Source organism: Ahaetulla prasina, chromosome 4 (genome assembly GCF_028640845.1).
Source record: "Ahaetulla prasina isolate Xishuangbanna chromosome 4, ASM2864084v1, whole genome shotgun sequence".
Lineage (NCBI taxonomy): Eukaryota > Metazoa > Chordata > Lepidosauria > Squamata > Colubridae > Ahaetulla > Ahaetulla prasina.
This window is the reverse complement of record NC_080542.1, coordinates 32,371,201-32,395,441: the sequence shown is the minus strand read 5'-3', so window position 1 is coordinate 32,395,441 and position 24,241 is coordinate 32,371,201. Positions and strand designations below refer to the sequence as shown.

The window sequence follows — 24,241 nt, the reverse complement described above, 5'->3', positions numbered from 1 at the left end:
CTTCATGCCTGCCACCTGATTTTCTGCCTCTCTCCATCCACGAAGTCAATTATTTCAAGCTCTCTTAACTTTCCATTCTTCTTCTCCATTAGCAGCTCAGTGTTGAAGAGGAACTGATATTTTCACTTGGGAAGTGGTGACAAAAGTGCAGCACTGACTGTAGTAACATCCCTGATCCCATTATTCCCATTTGTAATAAATTAGCAGAAATATGTGTGTTGTCTTGTCTGCTGATTCCAGACCCTGTGGCTGTAAGCTGCTTTTCCATCTCCCGCCCCCCAAGCCGTACTTCTAAACTTGAATTTATAGCTGTCTGAGTTCAATTTATCTTGCCACGTCAAATGCTTGAAGATATAGTGGGTTTTGGTAACAGGCTTCAAGCCTTCCTTTTTTTAGGGTCCTTAACCCTTCTTCCTAGTCCCTAAAATATCCTCTGAGTGTCTACTTACTGCTTTAGGAACCTACTTCCTACATCAGCTAAATTATCTGAATTTAAGACGTTTCCTCTAAATACAGATTGGACAGAAAGATCCATCTGACTTTATTATCATATTGTCAGGAAATCCAAAACAATTCTCATGTTAACAGTGAATTATTTGGGAAAATCATTGAATCTTCCATTCAAGAGGTGCTGAGAAGTTCTTGGTGTAAACCAGGGAGGAAATCATATGGCTTGTTTACTTTGTTCAGTTTCAACTTCCAGCGGTTCTCATTAGCTTGACCAATAATGAAGAATGCTGGAAATTGTAGGTTATTCCATTTGGAGAAGTCCACTTACAGTTCTTACAGCTCAACTTGGTCAATGTTATTGTCCAAAATGGCAATAATAGCCCATGGTTTTAAGGAATGGCTTCTTCTATTAGTTTCTATTCTGTCAGTCTTGTTAATCAAATAGCCTGCAATTAAACTTGAGACTATCATTGTGCAAAGTAAATATTTTTATCTTAAACTATTATTCCATCAGTGGCTATCTGAAATCAACATTCTGGTTTGACTCTTTTCCTACAGATTTTCATTTTCCCAAGTGATATTTGATATTTTTTATTTTCTTTTTTCAGAATCTAGAGGTACTCTTCTGTTCCTTCTAGAGGAGCCCTCAGGGCATCCCTCCCCACTTTACTTGGCATGATGATGTGCGAAGTGATGCCAACCATTAATGAGGACAACCGCCGTGGCTCGGCCTATGGGGCCGATGATGCCAATTTCGAGCAACTCATGGTCAACATGTTGAATGAACGAGAACGGCTACTGGAGACTTTGCGTGACACCCAGGAAAGTTTGGCTACCTCCCAACTCCGCCTGCGTGAATTGGGTCATGAGAAGGAGTCACTTCAGCGTCAGCTCAACATTGCCCTCCCACAGGTCAGGAATGGGGATGTGAGAATAAAAGTTGGAAGGTTACAAGGCTCTCTTGGGAGAACTGAGTAGTGGGGGTCTTAAAATCTTTGCTGACTGGAAAAACTGGCATCCAGTGGGTGGGCTGAATTTATAGAGTTTCTGAGGTTCTTTTATAGCTTTGGCAAAACATAATTTGGTACTTGCATTAAGTAATTCATTCAGTTATTAATTTGAAATATTTCACCCTGCATTTTACTGGATAAGGCTCCTAGAGTGACTGATAGAAAATTCTGTATAATAATAATGTACCATTAGTATAGTCATAAAAACAATGGCAATGATGTTTGCCCTTCCTGTCTTTCTTATTGGCTAGTGGATCATAATGGCCTTCAAGAGGAGAAACAAACCTGCTTGGTGATGAAAGGGAGAGGGGAGGAGAAATAGAACCCTGTATTTTGCACATTCCTAAGAGAAGGCGATGATGGCAGTTTACTGCATTGGCTCAGAAGTCTTTGGAGGAAGATAGAATTGCTCTGGGCAATTACTCAGTGGCAACTCCCTCCAAAATATGGTTCAATGTTTGGAAAAATTAGATAATCAGAAGTGCAATTAGAGGCCAGAACTTTTCATTTGAGGCAGAGAAATGAATCAGTTGAAAAGTACAAATCTGTTTTCTTTGGGCTCAATATACTCTATATTCATATTGTGCTTTTGTTTAGAGTAAATTTAAGAATAATTAATTTTTGAAAATATCTCTTTGGGTATCCTGTCTTATGCCACATATGGGCACATATTGGATTGTGCAAATAAACTATGCAACAGCTTTTTTTCTTTTAAAACAATGCATGTACTGTATTGATAACTTCTTTTTCATATCTTCTTTTCTTTTGATATCTTCTTTTCCTATTAAGGACCTACATTGCAATTCCTAGCAATTAGACAGAACTCTAATACATGAAATTATTTTAGAAGGAAACAAAGGAAATGTAACAGCCAGCAGTTTCAAAGCAGTAAAATTCAGAAAATGCTTCACAAAATAAGAGTACTGTGATATTATGCTTTGAAACTAGGGTGCCAGATACTTGAACATGCAAAGGAAAAGACAATTGGACAAGAGGTTAAAGGTGGGGTTGGGGGTAAGATGAGGAGACACTAATTTCTTTAGTTTCTTTAGAAGCAAAAATTACCATGAAATACTGCAAAAAAATGTTCCTGTATAGGATATTACTTTTTCCAGTATCAAAAAGACTAGTTTTTCAGCCACAATTTTCCAACAAATCTTTATTTTCAAGATCACTCTATATTACTGATTCTATATTAATATAGAATTGACAATGATGCACTTTCAAAATTTCATCATAGAAATGTATGGTAAGTCATGTGATCTACAGACTATAGTGATCGTAGATTTGAAAGGGCTGGATTGAAGCCAATTGCTGGAAACAGGAAATAAGTAATATAAATCTAGGCTGTCAAGTCTATCGATGTATGATGGAAACAAATAGACAATTTACAGAGCCATAGTATAAAAAAATTTGAACGACTACTGTAGAATCCTTTTCAGAAGAAAACCACCCCTAAAGAAACTCAAAGAGCTTGACAATTGATTTTAATGCTGTGGATGTGGGACAAAAGACCTCAGGACAAAAAATAGGATATGTTCTCCTTTTGCTCAATACCTGGCAGTGGTGGGCTCAGGGCTGCTGTCGGTTCGGGTGAACTGGTAGTTTCGACCGGCGGCTAGGCCGGCCACCTGCCCTGGTGCTGTTACTTCCTATATAATCTCCGTTTTTTCGATGCCGCACATGCTCACATTTTCGGTTCTTGGTAAACTGGTTGTTTATAGTATGTGACACCAACCTCTGATATCTGGTAAGTCTACTTATCTACTTGAAACCAACAGCAAAGAAAACTGGCACATTTCTGACAGAAAGTAGTTCCCCACATATGCATTATATATTTTTAATTGGCTTATAGTGAATTAGGAGTATCTCTGATTACTATAATTCATGGGGGATTTATATCTTCTGGATATAAATACCAATATCTATCCACATACAAGTGGAGATGGAGAATGATAGAACTTTAAATTAACAGTTATGGGAGTCTGAAGACTTCCCATCTCTTGACAAATAGGTAATCCTCAACTTAACAACCGCTTATTCAGTGACGGAAGTTACAATGGCACTGAATGAAGGAACTTACAACCAGTAAGTAACTGAAGCTATGTGATCAAAATTCAGGTGTTTACAACCGGCCTGTAGTTACAACCACAGAAGCGCTTCAATTCTCCTCATCTGCCTATGTCCTCCACCCATCCCACATCTCTGTGCTCCCTGACCTTCAACTTCTTGCCTTTGCTGCTGACCAAAGATACCAGGCCTGCTCCTGCTTCTGGCCACACAAGCTGTTTTCCCAAGATCACACAACACAGTTTCCTTGCAAGATCATGGAAAGATGGCCTCACGTGACAGCCAGTTACCTCATGAACGACTGTGGTGGGCTTGCCTCAGCAGCAGCAGGAGCACAAAAATGATGAAAATGAGCTGGAGCAGAAGAATGCAGGAGAGCAGGGGTCTCAGACTGCATGGAAATAAGGGCCACTGTGGCTGAGACTGGGCTGGGCCTGCTTCCTAGGACTCAGTGACTTTTGTGCCACACTGCTGGGCCAGGCTTGAACTGGGTTTCATGTGGTGCAAAAGGCTTTCCTGGTGTGCTGCAACTCTAGCCTTTCCTCATAGCGCAAAGGGCCTTTGTGGTGCACTGTGACTTTGGAGTTGCAAAAAGCTTGTAACCCCCAAAGCCAGAACATGCCAAGAAGCCCCTGAACCCCAGCATATACTTTCTCCAGCTTTCCTGGGCTTCCACTATACCATGGCACCCTGTACGGCCCAGTCTAGGCCTCCCTCACCCCTCCATGTTCTCCTATTTACTTGGGATTCCTGCTTGCTGCTTAATGTCCTGTGGGTTTTGGGATTACACTGGCAACAGGAAATACCTAATTTGCCATAGGTAAGCAGTACTGTCATGTGATTACGCAGTTTACAATCACATTGCTTAGCAACGAAATTCTGGTCCCAACTGTGTTGTAAGTCAAGCACTACCTGTAAATTTTGATGATATGTGGGAAACTGGATCAAGAGACTTAAAAGGAAAAAGGTCAGATCAGAGACAGCACAGCCTGTAACTGGATAGTGGGGCAAGAGGCTCAGAAAAGTCGGGGATAGAGATATACTTTCATTCTTGCTTTACAATAAAGTAGAATTATCTTGTCTGACTCCTATCTGGTTTACCCCATGAGGTCAACAATAATGGATTGGCATTGATAATAACTTTTATTTACATAATACTGAAAATAAAAATGTATGCAGATTAAATGGATTGGTCTGATAGGATTTGAAAAGTGGAAATACAAATACTCTGGATAATTTAATTTATTAAACTTGAATGTTGCGTGATTCTCAGCAACTCTGATCTATTGCATTTTGCATTCTTCTGCCCTGCCCCCTTTAGTTCTATATCATTTTTGAGGAGAGTTCTGCATGTCATGTGATGTGCAAAGAAATATGATAGGGGATACAATTAAAGCCATGCCAGTGGTAGTTCTGAGGTCCTTTTGCTCTTACATTTTATTCTCAAGACTAGGAGTTTAGAAAATGTAAATTCATAATTTGGACACAAATTATTATTCAAACAATTATTCTCTAAATATATTGCACATTTAATATTTATATATATGATGCAGATGCAAATGCAAATGTGAGCTTAACCAATTTAATGTGACTATTCACATTTCTTTTCAAAATATATTTTTAATTGGCTTATAGTGAATTAGGAGTATCTCTGATTACTATAATTCATGGGGGATTTATATCTTCTGGATATAAATACCAATATCTATCCACATACAAGTGGAGATGGAGAATGATAGAACTTTAAATTAACAGTTATGGGAGTCTGAAGACTTCCCATCTCTTGACAAATAGGTAATCCTCAACTTAACAACCGCTTATTCAGTGACGGAAGTTACAATGGCACTGAATGAAGGAACTTACAACCAGTAAGTAACTGAAGCTATGTGATCAAAATTCAGGTGTTTACAACCGGCCTGTAGTTACAACCACAGAGGCGCCTCAATTCTCCTCATCTGCCTATGTCCTCCACCCATCCCACATCTCTGTGCTCCTGACCTTCAACTTCTTGCCTTTGCTGCTGACCAAAGATACCAGGCCTGCTCCTGCTTCTGGCCACACAAGCTGTTTTCCCAAGATCACACAACACAGTTTCCTTGCAAGATCATGGAAAGATGGCCTCACGTGACAGCCAGTTACCTCATGAACGACTGTGGTGGGCTTGCCTCAGCAGCAGCAGGAGCACAAAAATGATGAAAATGAGCTGGAGCAGAAGAATGCAGGAGAGCAGGGGTCTCAGACTGCATGGAAATAAGGGCCACTGTGGCTGAGACTGGGCTGGGCCTGCTTCCTAGGACTCAGTGACTTTTGTGCCACACTGCTGGGCCAGGCTTGAACTGGGTTTCATGTGGTGCAAAAGGCTTTCCTGGTGTGCTGCAACTCTAGCCTTTCCTCATAGCGCAAAGGGCCTTTGTGGTGCACTGTGACTTTGGAGTTGCAAAAAGCTTGTAACCCCCAAAGCCAGAACATGCCAAGAAGCCCCTGAACCCCAGCATATACTTTCTCCAGCTTTCCTGGGCTTCCACTATACCATGGCACCCTGTACGGCCCAGTCTAGGCCTCCCTCACCCCTCCATGTTCTCCTATTTACTTGGGATTCCTGCTTCTTGCTGCTTAATGTCCTGTGGGTTTTGGGATTACACTGGCAACAGGAAATACCTAATTTGCCATAGGTAAGCAGTACTGTCATGTGATTACGCAGTTTACAATCACATTGCTTAGCAACGAAATTCTGGTCCCAACTGTGTTGTAAGTCAAGCACTACCTGTAAATTTTGATGATATGTGGGAAACTGGATCAAGAGACTTAAAAGGAAAAAGGTCAGATCAGAGACAGCACAGCCTGTAACTGGATAGTGGGGCAAGAGGCTCAGAAAAGTCGGGGATAGAGATATACTTTCATTCTTGCTTTACAATAAAGTAGAATTATCTTGTCTGACTCCTATCTGGTTTACCCCATGAGGTCAACAATAATGGATTGGCATTGATAATAACTTTTATTTACATAATACTGAAAATAAAAATGTATGCAGATTAAATGGATTGGTCTGATAGGATTTGAAAAGTGGAAATACAAATACTCTGGATAATTTAATTTATTAAACTTGAATGTTGCGTGATTCTCAGCAACTCTGATCTATTGCATTTTGCATTCTTCTGCCCTGCCCCCTTTAGTTCTATATCATTTTTGAGGAGAGTTCTGCATGTCATGTGATGTGCAAAGAAATATGATAGGGGATACAATTAAAGCCATGCCAGTGGTAGTTCTGAGGTCCTTTTGCTCTTACATTTTATTCTCAAGACTAGGAGTTTAGAAAATGTAAATTCATAATTTGGACACAAATTATTATTCAAACAATTATTCTCTAAATATATTGCACATTTAATATTTATATATATGATGCAGATGCAAATGCAAATGTGAGCTTAACCAATTTAATGTGACTATTCACATTTCTTTTCAAAAATATATTTTTAAGAGGTAACCAGATATTTATTGCTACAACATTGCATTTATTAATTGTCCAGTCACTATTCCCTGCTGTAGGACTACTGCCATTTTTTAATAATATAAAAGAGGAAAACATAGTTTTAAAAAATAAGACTTTGTTAAGATCCTGTATAAGTGAGTATATATTACCATGTGTATTCTTTTGCATAAGAAACAATATTTTGCTGTTTTATATTCCTTGTTTATTTCTTGTGCAATTGAGAATAAAAAGATGATAAGGGAAGTTATGAAATCATTATTAGTTTAGAATACATATGCAATTTTTTCTGGAATTGTAGCATAAGAATAGGCTGTTTGGTATAGCATCTTAGCTGTCCTCAATCAGTTAAAGGAATTGTGAGAATTAGCATCTAAAACATCTGGATGACACTTGACTGCTTACTATTATCAACATACATTATAATAACATAGTTATAGTGATGTATTTGACTATTAGCCATAAGAGTTCTGAAAATCTACAAAGCTACCATTTTGACATGTGGTCCCCAACATCTAAATTGGAAATGAGTGGCTTGACTGGAATTTTGAGAATGTCAGGCTGAGCACACACCCCCCTTCACTCCTCAGTTTCTCCTCACCACCACATGCCTTGCTCCAAATTAAATCCAAACATTCCGGATATGGAAGAGACTTTGGAAGCTTTTGCTAAGAAAAAATAATAATGTAAAGAAGAAAATCTGGCTGTAGGTTTTAAAATTCCTATTTCTGAACTTTTAAAACATTGGAATAATTATCAAAAGCATAATTTAAAGCACACTATACTATGGTCCTCATGTTTGCTGGATTTGACTTGTTTGGATAGCAGTTTTTTACAAATAAAAAAATAAAGCAAAGCATTTCATTGTAATTGTCCTTGGCTGTTGCCTTCAGTACAAATGGAGAGTTTAATTTTTATATAGTACATTTTTTATATAGTAAAAATAAAATAGTTTTAATATTTAATCAGTTTTTGAATCAATATATTTTCAAAAGTTATCAAAGTGGTTAAAGAATTGTCAGATTCAGTAAGGTTATAATAAAAAAACGGAGTAAATTTCATGCATTTTATTTAAATTTATGTTGTGTTGCATTTAAATAATATTAAATTGGCTTAAAGTAATTCTAATATATACAATACACATATCTCTATATAAATTGATATAGATATCCCTGTTGACTAAAACAATAAAAACAGTAAACTAGATGATGTCAATCATTTATACAAAAAGAAATAAGTTAATATTAATAGTAGCAGGTTAACTGCACTTTTTTTCTTACCACTCTCTTCACAACCTTCCACATGAAAGGTTCTGTGTGATGCTAAATCATGCATGTCAAACTAAATAGGGAAAGGAAATAAAAAAATAATGCAAAATAATCTCTTTGCAGTGGAGAAATGGATTGGTAATAACATGAGTGAAATTCAGCCATAATAAACATTAAATGTCACAGACAATGCAGAATCAATTAATATGTGAGGGGTAAACAGGCAAGCCACGATAAGAAGGGATACAAAGCTAGAATTGTTCAATATATGAATTGTATATAAATCAGTATGGAACAAATTACAAAACATCTTGTTTGAACTTTCTTTTTTTATTCCATCCATAGTTTAAAAACAAGGGTTTTTGAAATCAAAAAAATCAGAGTGATATTTGAATTACCTAACAAGTGAATTCTGGCTATCTTTATATGAAACAGATTAATATACTGTAAATTCATAGCTGAACAAAAGAAGGAACAACCAGTGATTTAGACCCAATAGGTTTAGCTGGTGTAGAGAGTCAGCATTGTTAAATTACTTTGTGATATTAACAGCAATGTATTAAAGATGTGAGAGTCTAATAGGGGTATCTGCAAGAAAGGATTAAAAGTAAAGTCAAGATAGCAGCTCCATGATCAACAGAGTGGAGCTTAATTCATGCAATTGCAGCTTCATCTTGATTTTTTTTTACCAACTCTGAGGAACTTCTTAGTAATATTTACTTTACTTCAAAAGAGAAGTTTCTGAAGAACAACACTGAACATTAGTGCAAAGATTTAAGCTACTGCCAGAAGCCCCAGAGGAGGTCTATATGGCTAAACGGTATAGGCAGTCTTTGAGTTGTGACCAAAATTGAGACCAGAATTTCTGTTACTAAGCAAGGTGGATGCTAAGCGAGTTGCACCTGATTTTATAGACTTTCTTGTCACAGCTGTTAAATGAATCATTGTAGTTGCTAAGTGAATCATGGTCATTAAGCTAATCCAGTGGTGAAATTCAAAAATTTCCCCTACCAGTTCTGTGGGCATGGCTTGGTGGTCCTGTGACTGGATGGTCATGTGACTGGGTGGGCGTGGCTTGGTCATGTGACTGGGAAAACCAACTATCACACTTTACACAAAAATAACACAAAAGCTATACTTCTGACTCACACACAATGCAAAAGCAGCTGGACTTCACACAAAATGGCCTCTACAACAAGCAGGAACCTCACAGAGTCACAGAGAGCTCAAAAACCAATTATCACACTTTACACAAAAATACTGTCACAGTTGATCGTTGGAACATTTTTTTTTTTTTACTTTTTAAAAGGATTTTTTTACTACCTATTCGCCCAAACCAGTAGTAAAAAAAATGCTAAAAAAGGGTAAAGATCAGCTGTGCAGCGCTGTTGTCGGAACTTTTTTTTTTTTTACTTTTTAAAGCATTCTTTTACTACTGCTTCGGGTAAACCAGTAGCATTTTCAATACCAGTTCAGGCAAACCGCCCCGAACCAGTAGCTTTTCACCCCTGAGGTAATCCAAATTCCCCCCATGACTCTGCTTTTTGGAAGTTGGCTGGGAAAATCCGCAAATGGTGATCACATGACCCTGGGATGCAACTGTTGCAAATACATGCTGATTGCCAAACATCCAAATTTTGATCGTGTGATTGTAGGAATGCCTTGAGGTGGTAAGTATGAGAGCTAGTTGTAAGTCACTTTTTTCAAAGCAGCTGTAACTTTAAATGGTCAATAAATGAATGATTGTAAGTTAAGGACTACTTGTAGGCGGGCAGAAAGGAATGAGGAAAGAAGGAAAAGAAAAGAAAGAAAGAAAAGGGAAAGAGAGAAAAAGAAAAAGAGAGAGGAAGGAAAAAAGAAGGAAGGAAAGAAAAAGAAAAGAAAGAAAAGGAAGGAAGGAAGGAAAGAAAAAAAAGAAAGAAAAAGAGTTGTAAGTTATGCTTTGTAAAAGAGCAGGTGATCTCTATGAAGAAAAGATGTGAAAATGAGTACATCAGTATACAAATACTCTGTAAATGACATTTGTCAAATGTATCCAAAGGCATAAGGGGCAGGAGAGAAATTGGACTCTTCATGAAGGGGACAGAAATTCTGTTTTAAAGTACACCAGTATGAACAATCAAATCTTAGCACTGCAAGCAAGTAATTACCAAAAAGTTAATAGAAACATTTGGGAGAATATGTCCAAAGAAAATGCATTGTGTGTTCTGTATTTGAACAAATACTTCTTTTCTTCAGTAATGCGTAAAGATGACCCTGTTATATTTAACAACCTGACTACAATGCCAGCATGCTTGTCTTTGGGAAATAGACTTAACATTTGGTCTGATGGTTCTTCCATTCTACTGAAACTTCTAAAGGCTATAATACATTTATTTGAAATAACTAGCTTCTGCAACCCGGTGCCCTCCAAATATACTGAACTACAGCTATTATTTCTAGTTGAGAAGGGAAAGAAACTAAAGACAGCATTCTATTTTCTATCATTACACAATAGCCCAGAACAGATCAAGCAGAAGACCATGATTAGATCTGACTTTTAAAAAGACTAAGCAGTGACTTAAGGGTAACTCTACTTAATCTTTTCTCTCACTATTGCTGTCTCGAATCTGTCTTTCCAGAACTAAACACTACTTACATTTTGGCTTTGCTTGGAAAAAATATGTATAATACGGGTATCAGTCATTATGCTGTGAACATAGTAGTTTTACTTTATATGAAAATAAAGAAGGCAAAATTTTGGTTTGCTACAATAATACTTGATGAAGAAAACATACATTTTGATACTCCAGTCTGACTTTTCTCTCATTTTTTTGCCTGGATTGATTTAATAGATGGATTCACACTATGCTTAAACCCATGAAAAATGGTTGGGCATATCTTTGAACTCAGCTACTGCAGTTAGCTAAACATAGTTTTATTATAACACCATGTATGAGATAGCGCATGGTACAATAAACAAAATATTGTTTAAAAGAAATGATTGCTTACTTGGGTGTGTGAATCTTGCCAATAATTTTTCCAACGTTATCCATCCCACTTTTTCTATGTATACTGTACTAGATTGGGGTAGATCTTTAAAAGTTGACCTCACTGCTTTAGAAGGAGTAGCCTATCTTCTGTAATCAAAGCATGAACCTTTCCATAAATTAGCAAACTTGGTCCGTATGCCTGTCTGTTGCCATCTAGTGGCTGTGAAGGAAGTACTGACCCAAATGAAAGGAAGTACTGACCCAAATGAAAATTCAGTTAGAAAACTCAACTGTTGGTATGCAGGATATTGTTAAGCATCATTTTGTATAGAACCCAGGATTTCAAAACAAAACAAACACCTTTGTTCATTCTGTTCAACCATCTAATGTTGGATGTACATCCCACTTTCCTTAGACTGCTATATAGGTAATCCTTCAATTACAATCATTCGTTTAGTAACTATTCAAAGTTACAGTACATCATCACTGCAAAAAGCGACTTTACAACTGATCTTCATACTTACAATTTTTGAAGCATCCTCATAATCAGGTGATCAAAATTCAGGCACTTGGCAACCAACCTGAATTTTTGACTTTTGCAGCATCAGAGGATCACATGATCACAATTTCTGACCTCAGATGACTTCTGACAAGCAAAGTCAATGAAAGAAGCCAGATTTACTTAATAACCACATGACTTGTTTAATAACTGCAGTGATTCATTGAACAACCATGGCCAGCAAAAAAAAGTAAAATCAGGCACAATTCAATTAACAATGTCTTACTTAGCAATTGAAATTCTGGTCTCAGTTCTGATTGTAAATTGAGTACTACCTGTGAATGTGATCATTAGATTCCTATACATCTTTATGGAACATTTTGCTTTTTTATACTTTGTACTCACTTCAAAACTTTGACTTACTCACTGGTCCTATTTGCATGTCCTAGTTAAACCGTAAGTTTATAATCAAGGACAAATTGCTTAAACCGAGTTCCAGAGCTGTGTGCACTTCCAGAGTATGACTCAAGAGAATTCCAAAAGCTGCCAGCAAATTGTATTATAGAACAGGCCAGAAAAATAAAAATGGATATTTTCTCAGTGTTCCAGAGATTTATTCAAGGAGATCAATATACTATAACATGTACAATCAATGCATGAGATGAGAGTCTCTATCTCCCTTTCAATGCTTCTCTTTACCATCACTCTGTTTTTTCTACTAGGAATTTGCAGCACTTACTAAGGAGTTGAATTTATGTAGGGAACAACTGTCAGAGCGTGAGGAGGAGATCTCAGAACTAAAGGCAGAACGGAACAACACACGGGTAAGATCTAGAAAGAATACAAAATGCTGTTTTTTCCAATTTTATTTTGAATTCTAGAATTTTCCAGATTTTAGTATATTAATTGGTAATATTAAATGATAGCTTTCCCTAAATTCACTACTTACTACTACTTTCATATAACTAATATATTTATTGATATAAAACACTTTTCCTCAAAATGGATTGTTGAAATATTCCATGTTTTTTATAAGATTACTTTGGAATATTATTGATACAAACATACAGTATACAATCCTAAACACCACTCTAAATAACTGGACTAAATCCTTGTACACAGTCAATTTTCCTTTCTCATTATGTTATTTCATTATATATAACTGTGTATATGCACTGGTAAAATGCTACACAAAAATAATTTTGATGCAGAAGTTTGTACAGGGAAAAGGAGATTTTGTGATTATTAATGTCTATTATTTATTTTACTTATTAGTTGTTCATTAAATTTGTCTGTTTCTTTAATTTTCATTAAGAAATTGTCTTCTTGTTTGCTGCCCATTCCTAATCTCCCATCAGAGTAGAACTTAGCTCCTTCTGCTTCCAAAAGCTGCTTTTTCTCCCAGTGGAGCTTCCATCAGTATCTGAAAATAAAACTGCCTTTCTGTTCTTACTGTTTGAAAATGCCACCATCTTGGCCTTAATTTATCTACTTATGGAAATGGATATTTGAAAAGAGGGAAGACTGCAAAACAAATGAACTTTTGTGCAGAGTCCTGCAACTCTGATAATTTTGGCATTTGCTATCCTTCCAGTGACTGTCCTATCCCAGGACACAAATACATGAAGGGGTAGTTTTGTTCTTTACTAAATGAGGCTTGCAAACATGTGCTTGCACTATAGAGACAAATTCTCCCCAAGAGTTCCAAATTAAAAACTTTCAAGAGATCTAAATGAATGCGGCACGCAGGAGAACAAGTGGAATCTGAGGTCAGAGCTTGTAGCAGATTTGTCAGCTGGCCAGGTTCAATGTCAGGATTGGGAGGTTCATGAGTCAAGGTGCACAGAGTGGGACTTAAATGGGTAGTAGTTGTCAATGGAAAACTTGTGCTTTTACAGTAGTAGAAGCAATCTGAGTAGGGCTGAAACTCTTTCTGTGCAAGCAGTTTTGCAGCATACCTCTTTGCAGCCTGCCAAGGTCTTTTTTGGGTGGGGGCAGTAATTCTGTATCTTTATCATCAGAGTGCAATGACAGTTTGTCTGCTGAGGTTGGCCCACCTCCTTTGCCTTCTCAAACAGCAATCTGACTGGTGGAAGTGGAGCTGGCTGCTTCTCTCTGTCAGCACTTCGAGAGCTGGCTCTGGAGCTGACTGCTTGTTGTGGGTTCCCTACTCTGACTCTGACTCTGAATCCACTGTGACAGAGTTGTATCTTCCTCAGTCTTTCATCTTCTTCATCTGTCTGCTTCTCCTTAGCTGCTGCTGGAACATCTAGAATGCCTGGTATCACGACATGAGCGTTCCCTTCGTATGACTGTAGTGAAACGTCAAGCTCAGTCCCCAGCAGGAGTCTCCAGTGAGGTGGAGGTGCTGAAAGCTCTCAAGTCACTCTTTGAACATCACAAAGCTCTGGATGAGAAGGTGAAAAAAATATTGACAGGGGGGAACTGGGAGTGCCTGGCTTTTGGAGACAGGGAGCTTTACCTGTACTGTCCTGAACATTTCCTTCATCATCAGCTAGAGTGTTGCTGGCTAAAATTCATGTAGAAGCCCTCAAAATTTGAAGCAGCACATACAGGATTAATTATTCTGAATTGTTCTCAAGATGCAAAACTGAATTGGCTGAAGAATCAACCAGAGGCACAAGGCACAAGGCAGAGACAATCAAGCATAGGACACAAAGGCATAACTATTCCTTTCTTTCTTTTTTTAAAAAATGCTTATTAAAAAGTTTTACAGTACTGAAGGATAATACCAACTGAAATCAGAAAGAAAGGAGTAGAAAGAAATGTAAATTCAAAATGTGAAAGAAAAAGACAAAAAAACCAGCAGAGGAAAGAAAAGAGATAGAAAAAATATGGAAAGAAGTGATTTCCTGTCTTCCTTGCAACAAGTACAATCAAATTAATATTTCTCCACCTCCTATGAGGTTACATACATAATTCACTTCTTCCCAAGTCCTACCTTACCCATTCACAAATCTAAAAATTATTATAGTTTATATCCAAATGTTTTTTTAAAATTTATTTTTTTTATAAAAAAGTTTTATTTTAACATTCATATCCAATAACATATTTAGTGTACCATCATATACAATTAATCGGACCTGCCCAGTCACCACCCCCATCCTTTAACTCTCTTCCCTTCTCTACCTTCTTAACATAACATAACATAACATCAGAGTTGGAAGGGACCTTGGAGGCCTTCTAGTCCAACCCCCTGCCCAGGCAGGAAACCCTACACCATCTCAATCAGATGGTTATCCAACATTTTCTTAAAAATTTCCAGTGTTGGAGCATTCACAACTTCTGAAGGCAAGTCGTTCCACTTATTAATTGTTCTAACTGTCAGGAAATTTCTCCTTAGTTCTAAGTTGCTTCTTTCTTTGATCAGTTTCCACCCATTGCTTCTTGTTCTACCCTCAGGTGCTTTGGAGAACAGCCCGACTCCCTCTTCTTTGTGGCAGCCCCTGAGATATTGGAACACAGCTATCATGTCTCCCCTAGTCCTTCTTTTTGTTAAACTAGACATACCCAGTTCCTGCAACCGTTCTTCATATGTTTTATCCTCCAGTCCCCTAATCATCTTTGTTGCTCTTCTCTGCACTCTTTCTAGAGTCTCAACATCTTTTTACATCGTGGCGACCAAAACTGGATGCAATATTCCAAGTGTGGCCTTACCAAGGCATTATAAAGTGGTACTAACACTTCACGTGATCTTGATTCTATCCTCTGTTTATGCAGCCCAGAACTGTGTTGGCTTTTTAAACAGCTCGTGCACACTGCTGGCTGATATCTAAATGGTTATCCACTAGGACTCCAAGATCCCTCTCACAGGTAGTACTATTCGGCAACGTACCACATATACGGTACTGGTGCATTTTGTTTTTGGCCTAAATGTAGAACCTTACTTTTTCACTGTTGAATTTCATTTTGTTAGATAGCGCCCAATGTTCAAGTCTGTCAAGATCTTTCTGTAATTTGAGCCTATCTTCTGGAGTGTTGGCTATTCCTGCCAGCTTGGTGTCATCTGCAAATTTGATGAGTTCCCCATCTATCCCCTCGTCCAAGTCATTGATGAAGATGTTGAAGAGTACTGGGCCTAAAACAGAGCCTTGGGGTACTCCACTGCATACTTCCGTCCATGTGGATGTAGTTCCGTTGAGGACTACACGTTGAGTGCCGTTGGTCAGCCAGTTACGAATCCATCTGGTGGTGGTGCTGTCTAACCCACATTTTTCTACTTTATCTAGTAGTAGGTTATGGTCTACTTTATCAAATGCTTTACTGAAGTCCAAGTAAATTATATCGACAGCATTCCTCTGGTCTACTAATTTTGTCATTTTGTCAAAGAATGCGATAAGATTAGTCTGGCATGATCTGTTTTTGACAAACCCATGTTGGCTTTTGGTTATTACTTTGTTTGCTTCTAGGTGTTTGGTGATTCGTTGCTTGATTATCTTTTCCAGAATCTTCCCCGGTATTGAGGTCAGACTGATAGGTCTGTAGTTTCCTGGATCTGTTTTTTTTCCTTTTTTGAAGATGGGAACTACATCAGCTCTTTTCCAGTCCTCTGGCAGCTCCCCTGTGCTCCAGGATCTTTGAAAGATATAGTTCAGTGGTTCTGAGATCACGTCTGCCAGTTCCTTCAGAACCTTGGGGTGTAATCCATCCGGTCCTGGTGATTTGAATTCGTCTAGGGTAGACAGGTGTTCACTTACCATTTTCTTCCCTATTTTAACTTGTGTTTCTAATCTGTTTTTTGTAGTGTTTTTTCTTCTACTTTTTTGTAGTTTTTTCTTCTACTTTCCACAACCATCCTCCCCTTCTCTTATCTACATCCTCTCCTCCTTCCTCCCTACTCCTTTCTTCTCCCTTCCTCCCTCCTTCTCTCTTTTACTTCCTTCCCTCCCATATTCTGAAATGTAGCCAGGCAGCTCCGATCTTACATTAATTATACATCTTCAATCGTCTCTGTACATTAACCATCAATCCATTTTCTACCCTTATCCCCCCTCCCCCTCCCTTCCCCTCCCTCCCCCCAGCCCCCGGGACTTCCCAGAACAGAATACAGGGTATAAAACTAACAGTCAAAAATTAAAATATAACACAAATCATAATCCATAGTCACTCCTTAAAACCTCAACTCCCCTTCCAGAAACAAAGAAAATACATTTCTTCCAATCCATTATATATCAGACCATTCCACTCCTAGAGTTCTCAGAAATTTCCGATTGAGTTGGTGTTTGTTCTTCAATAAAGTACATAATTTTTAATATCCAACCTTCATCAATCAATACCAAAACAACGTTCTATCTTCCAATATTCACCAAGGATTCTTCTGTAATGTCTTTCTTCCTTAAGCAGTCTCTCAAGAATAGTTCATATTTCCAACTTAATTTCTTAAATTTTACTTTCCAACCTCCAAAGGTAAACAATAATCCATCTTTTCATATCTTTGATATCATTTACATACATCAAATAATATTACAAATATTATTGCTAATCCTATATTATCTCCACAATATATCAATTGTAATAATTAAAATCTTCACTTTACCTTGCTTATATCAAATAACATTATTAAAATTACACCTATAACTTATCCAAAATATATCAGTTATAACAATTACATTCTAATTAACCATATAACAACATTACATCCATCTCTCAAATATAATATTTAATCCAAATTCCTAAATTTACTATCTATCCTCCAAAATTAAACAATATTCCATCTTCCTATTCCTTTATACTTCAAATATATCAAATAGTACCCCTAAAATTACACATTTATATCCAAAATAAATCATTTACAAAAATTAACCATAATCATATATTAAACATTCTCCCTCCCCTATCTTCTATCTTACACATTTTCCACCATCTATTCACCAATCAACTTAACATCTATCGATAAAGGATTCCCAATCTTTAATACATTAGTGTAGAAATCTCGTGCTTTAAAAACTGTATTGAGAAAATACTTTCTTCCTTTATAATTCACTGTTAAGCCAGCTGGAACCTCCCATCTAAAATATATCTGATGTTTCTTAAGCTCATCCACTAAAAAGGCAAATTCTTTTCTCTTTCTTAACATTTTAGGAGGAATTTCCTTCATCATTATTATATCTTGTCCTAATATTTGAAATTTATTTTTATAAAATGCTTGAAAAATTCCATACCTAATTTTCTTATTTGTAAAATAAATAACCACATCTCTCAGTAAACACTTCTGCCTTGCCAACCAAGAATTAACACGATAATTTTTTTCAATATTAACTTCAAAATCTTCTGGTTCCACTCCATCTATCTGAGCAAAGGCCTGAGTAAAAATCTCTTTCAAATTTTCCTCCCTACATTCTTTTAATCCCCTCACCCTTATAGCATATTCCATTAATTTATATTGTAATATAACCCTTTCTTCATCTACCCTATCTACCTTAACCTGAATATCATCTATTTTATTTTCTAAATTCAAATTAATTTGAACTTCATCTATTTTCCTTTGCAAATCTAAATTAATTTGGTTAAGTTCTTCCAGTCTTTCCTTGTCTGAATACTAGATAGCAATAATGGGGTAATTGATTCCTTTAATTTTTTCATCTCCCTCCTCTGCTCTTCCACCATATCTTTAAAATCCAGTATTTCTTTCTCCATTTCATTAAATTTTTGATCTATTTCTGAAAGATAAGCCTCCATAAGCTCCTGTAAAAAATTCCTTAAACCTTCTTTGATATCTTCTTTTAATTTCCTGAACTGAACTCTTTTAATTTATCTGAACTGAAGAAATTTCCAGTATTTTAGAAGTGGTTAATTCTCTTTGCTTGAAAGCCATTTTTAAAGTAATATCAAGAAGAAGAAGAAAAAAGAAAAAGAAGAAAAAAAGAAAAATTCAATCCATCATTAATCATTAATTTTTATTTATTACTGATTCAGGCCTGCTCGATTGCCACTTCCTTTCTTCACAACCACCCTCTCTACCCTCTACTACTTTCCCATCCATCCTCATCTCCTTCACTTTACTACTTCCTCTCCTCCTTCTCCACTCCTCCCTTCTTCCACCCTATCTAACCTTCTTATTCCCCTCCTCCTTCTCTACTCATTCCTACCTACTTTCTTCCCTCCTTCTACTCCTCTCTCTTTTTCTTCCTGAAATGGCAGTCGAGCATCCCCAATATCATTTAAAATTTTTTAATTTGATATCTTCAAAAATTACTGTACATTAATAATCAATCCATGTATCATTTCCCTTCCCCTCCTCCCCTTCCCCCAGACTTCCCAGAGCAAATACCGGGTATTATGACCAACAATCACAAACTAACGTATACAAAATATACATAACCTCCCACCTTTAAAAATTTAGAACTTTAGATCCCCTTACAATAAAAATAAAAAGATAGGAAAGAATAATAATAAAAAAGGAAATGAAGAGAAGCAATACCAACTTCACATATTATTTCTTCTTACAGTCCAATTTTAAAATTAATCCATCTTCTCAAATTCAATTTTTTTTCCACTTGTATATTCCTTCAAATTTCATAAGTCCATTTCTCAAATTACTGTCCATCTTCTCAAACTCAAATTTTTATCACTTAATATATTTCTTCAATTGCCATAACATTTAATGTCCGTTCTTCTTACAGTCCATTTTAAAAATTAGTCCATCTTCTAAAGTTCAATTTTTTTTTCAGCCACTTGTATATTCCTTCAAATTTCATAAGTCCATTTCTTAGTTTACAATCCAGCTTCTCAAATTCAAATTTTCATCACTTATATATTTCTTCAATTGTCATAAGATTTAATATCCAATCTTCCAATACTACTCCACCAATCAAATATCATTTCAAATAAAATCTCTCAAATATAGTATTCATCCACAATATAACAGTAATTAAAATCATTACATCCACATTATCTAAATTCATAAATTTCACTTTCCATCCTTCACAATTGAATATCATCCCATAGATTTATACCATACGAATAGCAAATAACAAAAATCCTATAATTTATATCCTAAACAAATCAATTCCAAAAATTAACCATAATCATCATATTCACATCTTAAACATTCCTCCCCTCTCCCATTCTATTTTCCATCATTTCCAAACCAATTAACTTAGCATCTAACAACAAAGGATTCCCACTCTTTAAAACATTAATATAAAAATGTCTCGCTTTCATAACTGAATTAAGAAAGTACTTTCTACCTCTAAAATTCACTGACAAACCCATTGGAACTTCCCATCTAAAATATATCTGATGTTTCTTACACTCATCTACTAAGAAAGCAAATTCTCTTCTCTTTCTTAACATTTTAGGAGGAATTTCCTTCATCATTTTTATATCTTGCCCCAATATTTGAAATTTATTTTTATAAAAGGCTTGCAAAATTTCATATCTAACCTTTTTAGATGTAAAATAAATAACCACATCCCTCGGTACTCTATTTTGTCTTGCCCACCAGGAATTAACACGATTAATTCTTTCAATATTAATCTCAAAATCTTCCGGCTCCACATCCTTTATCTGAGCAAAGGCTTGCATAAAAATCTCTTTTAAATTTTCCTTCCTATTTTGCTTCAAACCCCTCACCCTTATAGCATATTCCATTAATCTATATTGTAATATTACTCTTTCTTCATCTGCCCTATCTACCTTTGCCTGTATATCTTCCATCTTATTATCTAAATTCCAATTGTTTTGATTTTTTTGAATTTCCTCTATTTTCTTTTGCATTTCTAAATTAGCTTTATTAATTTCTGCCAGATCATCCTCCATCTGAATACAAGAGCTTAATATTTGCGCAATTGCATCCTTTACCATTTTCATTTCCCTCTTCTGCTCTTCCACCACTTCCTTAAAATCCAACATCTCTTTCTCTATTTCATCAAATTTTTGATCTATTCCTAAAAAATGACTCTCCAAAAACCCCTGTAAAGAATTTCTTAATTCCTTTTTAATTTCTTCTTTTAATTTTTGAATCTGAGCTGAAGAAATTTCAAAGTTTTTAATGACTTTTGGCGCTATTTGCTTAAAAGCCATTTTAAAAAAAAATAAGAAATAGCTTGATAATGGATCAAGAAGAAGAAAAAAAAATTCAAAAAGAAAAATTCAAAAAAATTTTCTTCTAAATCATTATAATCCCAAAGAAGAAGAAAAAATATAAATCATAAGATTCTTGTTTCTTCCATTTAATCATTCCTATATATCTTCTATTTCGACACTAGCTGTTAGTAAGCATTTCTTTAACTTTCGTTTTTACACACATTCCACAAAACTGCCATTTGCTTTCTTCTCTCCTATCTTCGCAGCAAATATATCCTCAGGGGCTTGCAGTCTTCTTACAAACAAGTGTTAAAACTCCAGTTTCTGCTCCGTCCACGTTACAGTCCATCATAAATCAACTCCAGCCGTGGAAATTGGACGCTTCGTTTGTCCGCCATAAAGGCAGAAGCCTCGCCCAGCCAGGAGCTTATCAGGCTATGGAAGGAGAACTTCCCGTAAGCCTTTGAAGCTTATTAGGGTTTCTCTACTTCAAACCTGAATGCTCATCTTTCCTTCTTTGCCCGAAGGAGAGAATTCCAAGCTGTCGGACCCAGATTTACGATGTCCTGACAGCTCTACTGACTAGGGAGTTAGCAGCTAAATCATAGCTGCTCTCCACGAAGCGGAGCCATACCGGAATTTTTTTAAATTCCATTTAAAAAAATATCTTGTTATATTCTTCTTAAAGGTTCCACGCCAGCTATTGTAATAAGCATTTCCTTAGCTTTCACTTCCAATACACAAAACGCCATTTACTTTCAATACACAAAATACCATTTACTTTCATCATCTCCAATCTTGACTACGAATATATTCTGTCAGGGAGTTAAAATCTTCTTACAATCAAATGCCAATGCTCCTGTTTCAGCTCTGTCCGTGTTAGCAGTCCTTCACTAATCCATTTCAGTCACGGAGATGGGCGCTGCGTTTTGTTCCGCCATTTCGCAGAAGCGTTCCGGATTCCGGAGCTTTTTTCGAGCTATAGAAGGAGCATTCCCATCAAACCATCAGAAATCTTCCTAGGGCTTTCCTGGGGGCTCTACTTCAGCCCGAATGCTCACCTCTCCCTCTTTGCCTGAGGGAGAGATTTTCAAGCCGCTTGACAGCAGATTAATGCTGTCTGAGCTTTACAGAATCACACAGAACTGGTGGTCTGAAATAGACCGCCATTAACGAAGCGAAGCCACCAGAAGTCCTTTTTTAAATTTATTTTTGACATAACAGTATATATAAGCATTAACATGAAATAACTATATAATATATAAGCATATATATGAGCATAAGTATGTAATAATTGTACTAATTGTATATAATGAAGAGAAACAATAGGACCGGGAACGGTAGGCACGTTTGTGCTCTTATGCAAGCCTCTTATAGATCTCTTAGGAATGGGGTGAGGTCAACAGTAGATAGTTTTTGGTTAAAGATTTTGGGATTTTGAGAAGAGACCACAGAGTCAGGTAATGTGTTCCAAGCATTAACAACTCTGTTACAGAAGTCATATTTTCTGCAATCAAGATTGAAGCGGTTAACATTAAGTGTAAATCTATTGTTTGCTCTTGTATTGTTGTGACTGAAGCTGAAGAAGTTTTCAACAGGAAGAACATTGCAATAGATGATTCTATGAGTTAAACACAGGTCCTGTCGAAGGTGGCGGAGTTCTAAATTTTCTAAACCCAGGATGGGGTTTCCAGAGTTTTATAGAAATAATTCTCATTTTAGCTTTGATCAAGTCAACTTTATATTCTGTTCTGACAATGTTAATCTTTAATTCATCAAGTTGCTATTGTGGGATTAAATCTCCATTCAAGCTTTTCTTCCTCTTCAAGGCTTTATAAACCTTTTTTAATATCCAGCAATGTCCTCGCACAGGTCATTTTTCAAATTTTTCTTTATAATTTTTAATTCCACTCTGATTATCTTCTGTTTTGTATTCCTTTTTTAAAAATTTTCCAATATGTCTACATCAGACAGAATTTGTTTCACCTCTTCATCCTATCTGTCTATAAATTCTTCGATCTAGTTCTCTTTCTTTACTTTTCTTTAGAATCTTCTTCAAAAATCACATTTACAAATGCAGAAAATATTGCTGTCATTTAGTTTCTTTTGCAGTTCTTCAAAGATCACTTGAAATGTCTCAAGTGTCATTGTCATTTTATAAATTTCATTTTTTCTTTTTCCTGCTTGGAATTTTAGTCCTCACTAGTGCCCATTTCTGTATTCATAAAGCCTCATGCTTCTTTGATCCTACTTTCAACTTTCCGCCAATGATCTCTTTCCTAATAGATTAAACAACTCATGTTCACACACAAATATTTTTTGTAAACTCAGTTTTTTTAAAAAAATTAGCAAAAGTCCTAATACAGATAGTCCTCAACTTACAATCATTCATTTAGTGACCATTCAGTTACAATATCACTGAAAAAAGTAATGAACATTTTTCACACGATTATTGCAGCATTCCCATGGTCATATGATCAGAATTGGTACACTTGGTAACTAACTCATAGTTATGAAGGTTTCAGTATCCTGGACTCATGTGATCACCTTTTGTGAACTTCTGATAAACAAGTCATTTGGGAACCAAGATTCACTTAACAATCATATTACTAATTTAACAACCGCAGTGATTAACAACTGTGGCAAAAAAAGTCATCAAATGAGGTAAAATTCACTTAACAACTGTCTTACATAGAAACATAAATTTTGGCTTCAGTTGTAATCATAAGTTGAGGACTATCTGGATTCCAATTTTATGTAGTCCCTTAATTCATTTAAACTGAGCTGTGATGGTGCAGTGGTTAGAGTGCAGTACTGCAGACTACTTCTGTTGCCGGCTGCCTGCTTGCAATTTGGCAGTTCGAATCTCACCAGGCTCAAGATTGACTCAGCCTTCCATCCTTCCGAGATTGGTAAAATGAGGACCCAGATTGTTGGGAGCAATATGCTGACTCTCTAAACCACTTAGAGAGGACTGTAAAGCACTGTGAAGCGGTATACAAGTCTAAGTGCTATTGCTAAAACTTCCTTAGATTACATTTTTATTTAACTTTTTTATTTATTTGTTATATTCTAAACTGTTTAAACTGTTCATTGATTCTTCTTCTTTTTGGGGATGAAGTATATTTAGGTTAGGTTATGTTCACCATATAGCTTTTCAAACTCTTTTAACTATGAAATCATTGTAAATCTAAAAGTGAGGCTAGACAAACCCAGTATCCTTAAAAAAGCTGCACCAGAGTTTAATGGCTTTCCTTGTTTCTCAGTGCTCAGACCTGCAGGATGAATGCTCTCTGTGATCTTGTGAAAGCAGCTATGTGGAACTCAAGAGGGTAATTTCTTGTCCTTTCCTTGTTTGGAGAGGTTCTGTTGGATTGAGCCAGTCCATAAGTTGTTACCACAGTGGTATCTCTAGTGTTTCAGACATCTAGTTCATC

At 36.3% G+C, this 24,241-nt stretch overlaps 1 protein-coding gene across 18 annotated transcripts in view; it reads left to right on the top strand.

Moving 5' to 3' along the window:
• Positions 1-24,241, top strand: part of PPFIA3 (PTPRF interacting protein alpha 3) — a 96,462-nt gene that overhangs the window by 30,023 nt on the left and 42,198 nt on the right. For all 18 annotated transcript variants that reach the window (XR_009154862.1, XM_058180575.1, XM_058180573.1 and 15 more), the window contains 3 exons: positions 1,059-1,362; positions 12,479-12,580; positions 14,011-14,175. Coding sequence is in view for 17 of the 18 variants with exons in the window: in XM_058180575.1 (XP_058036558.1) it covers positions 1,126-1,362; positions 12,479-12,580; positions 14,011-14,175 (504 nt within the window). In the remaining variant the exon portion in view is untranslated. The remainder of the gene's footprint in view (positions 1-1,058; positions 1,363-12,478; positions 12,581-14,010; positions 14,176-24,241) is intronic.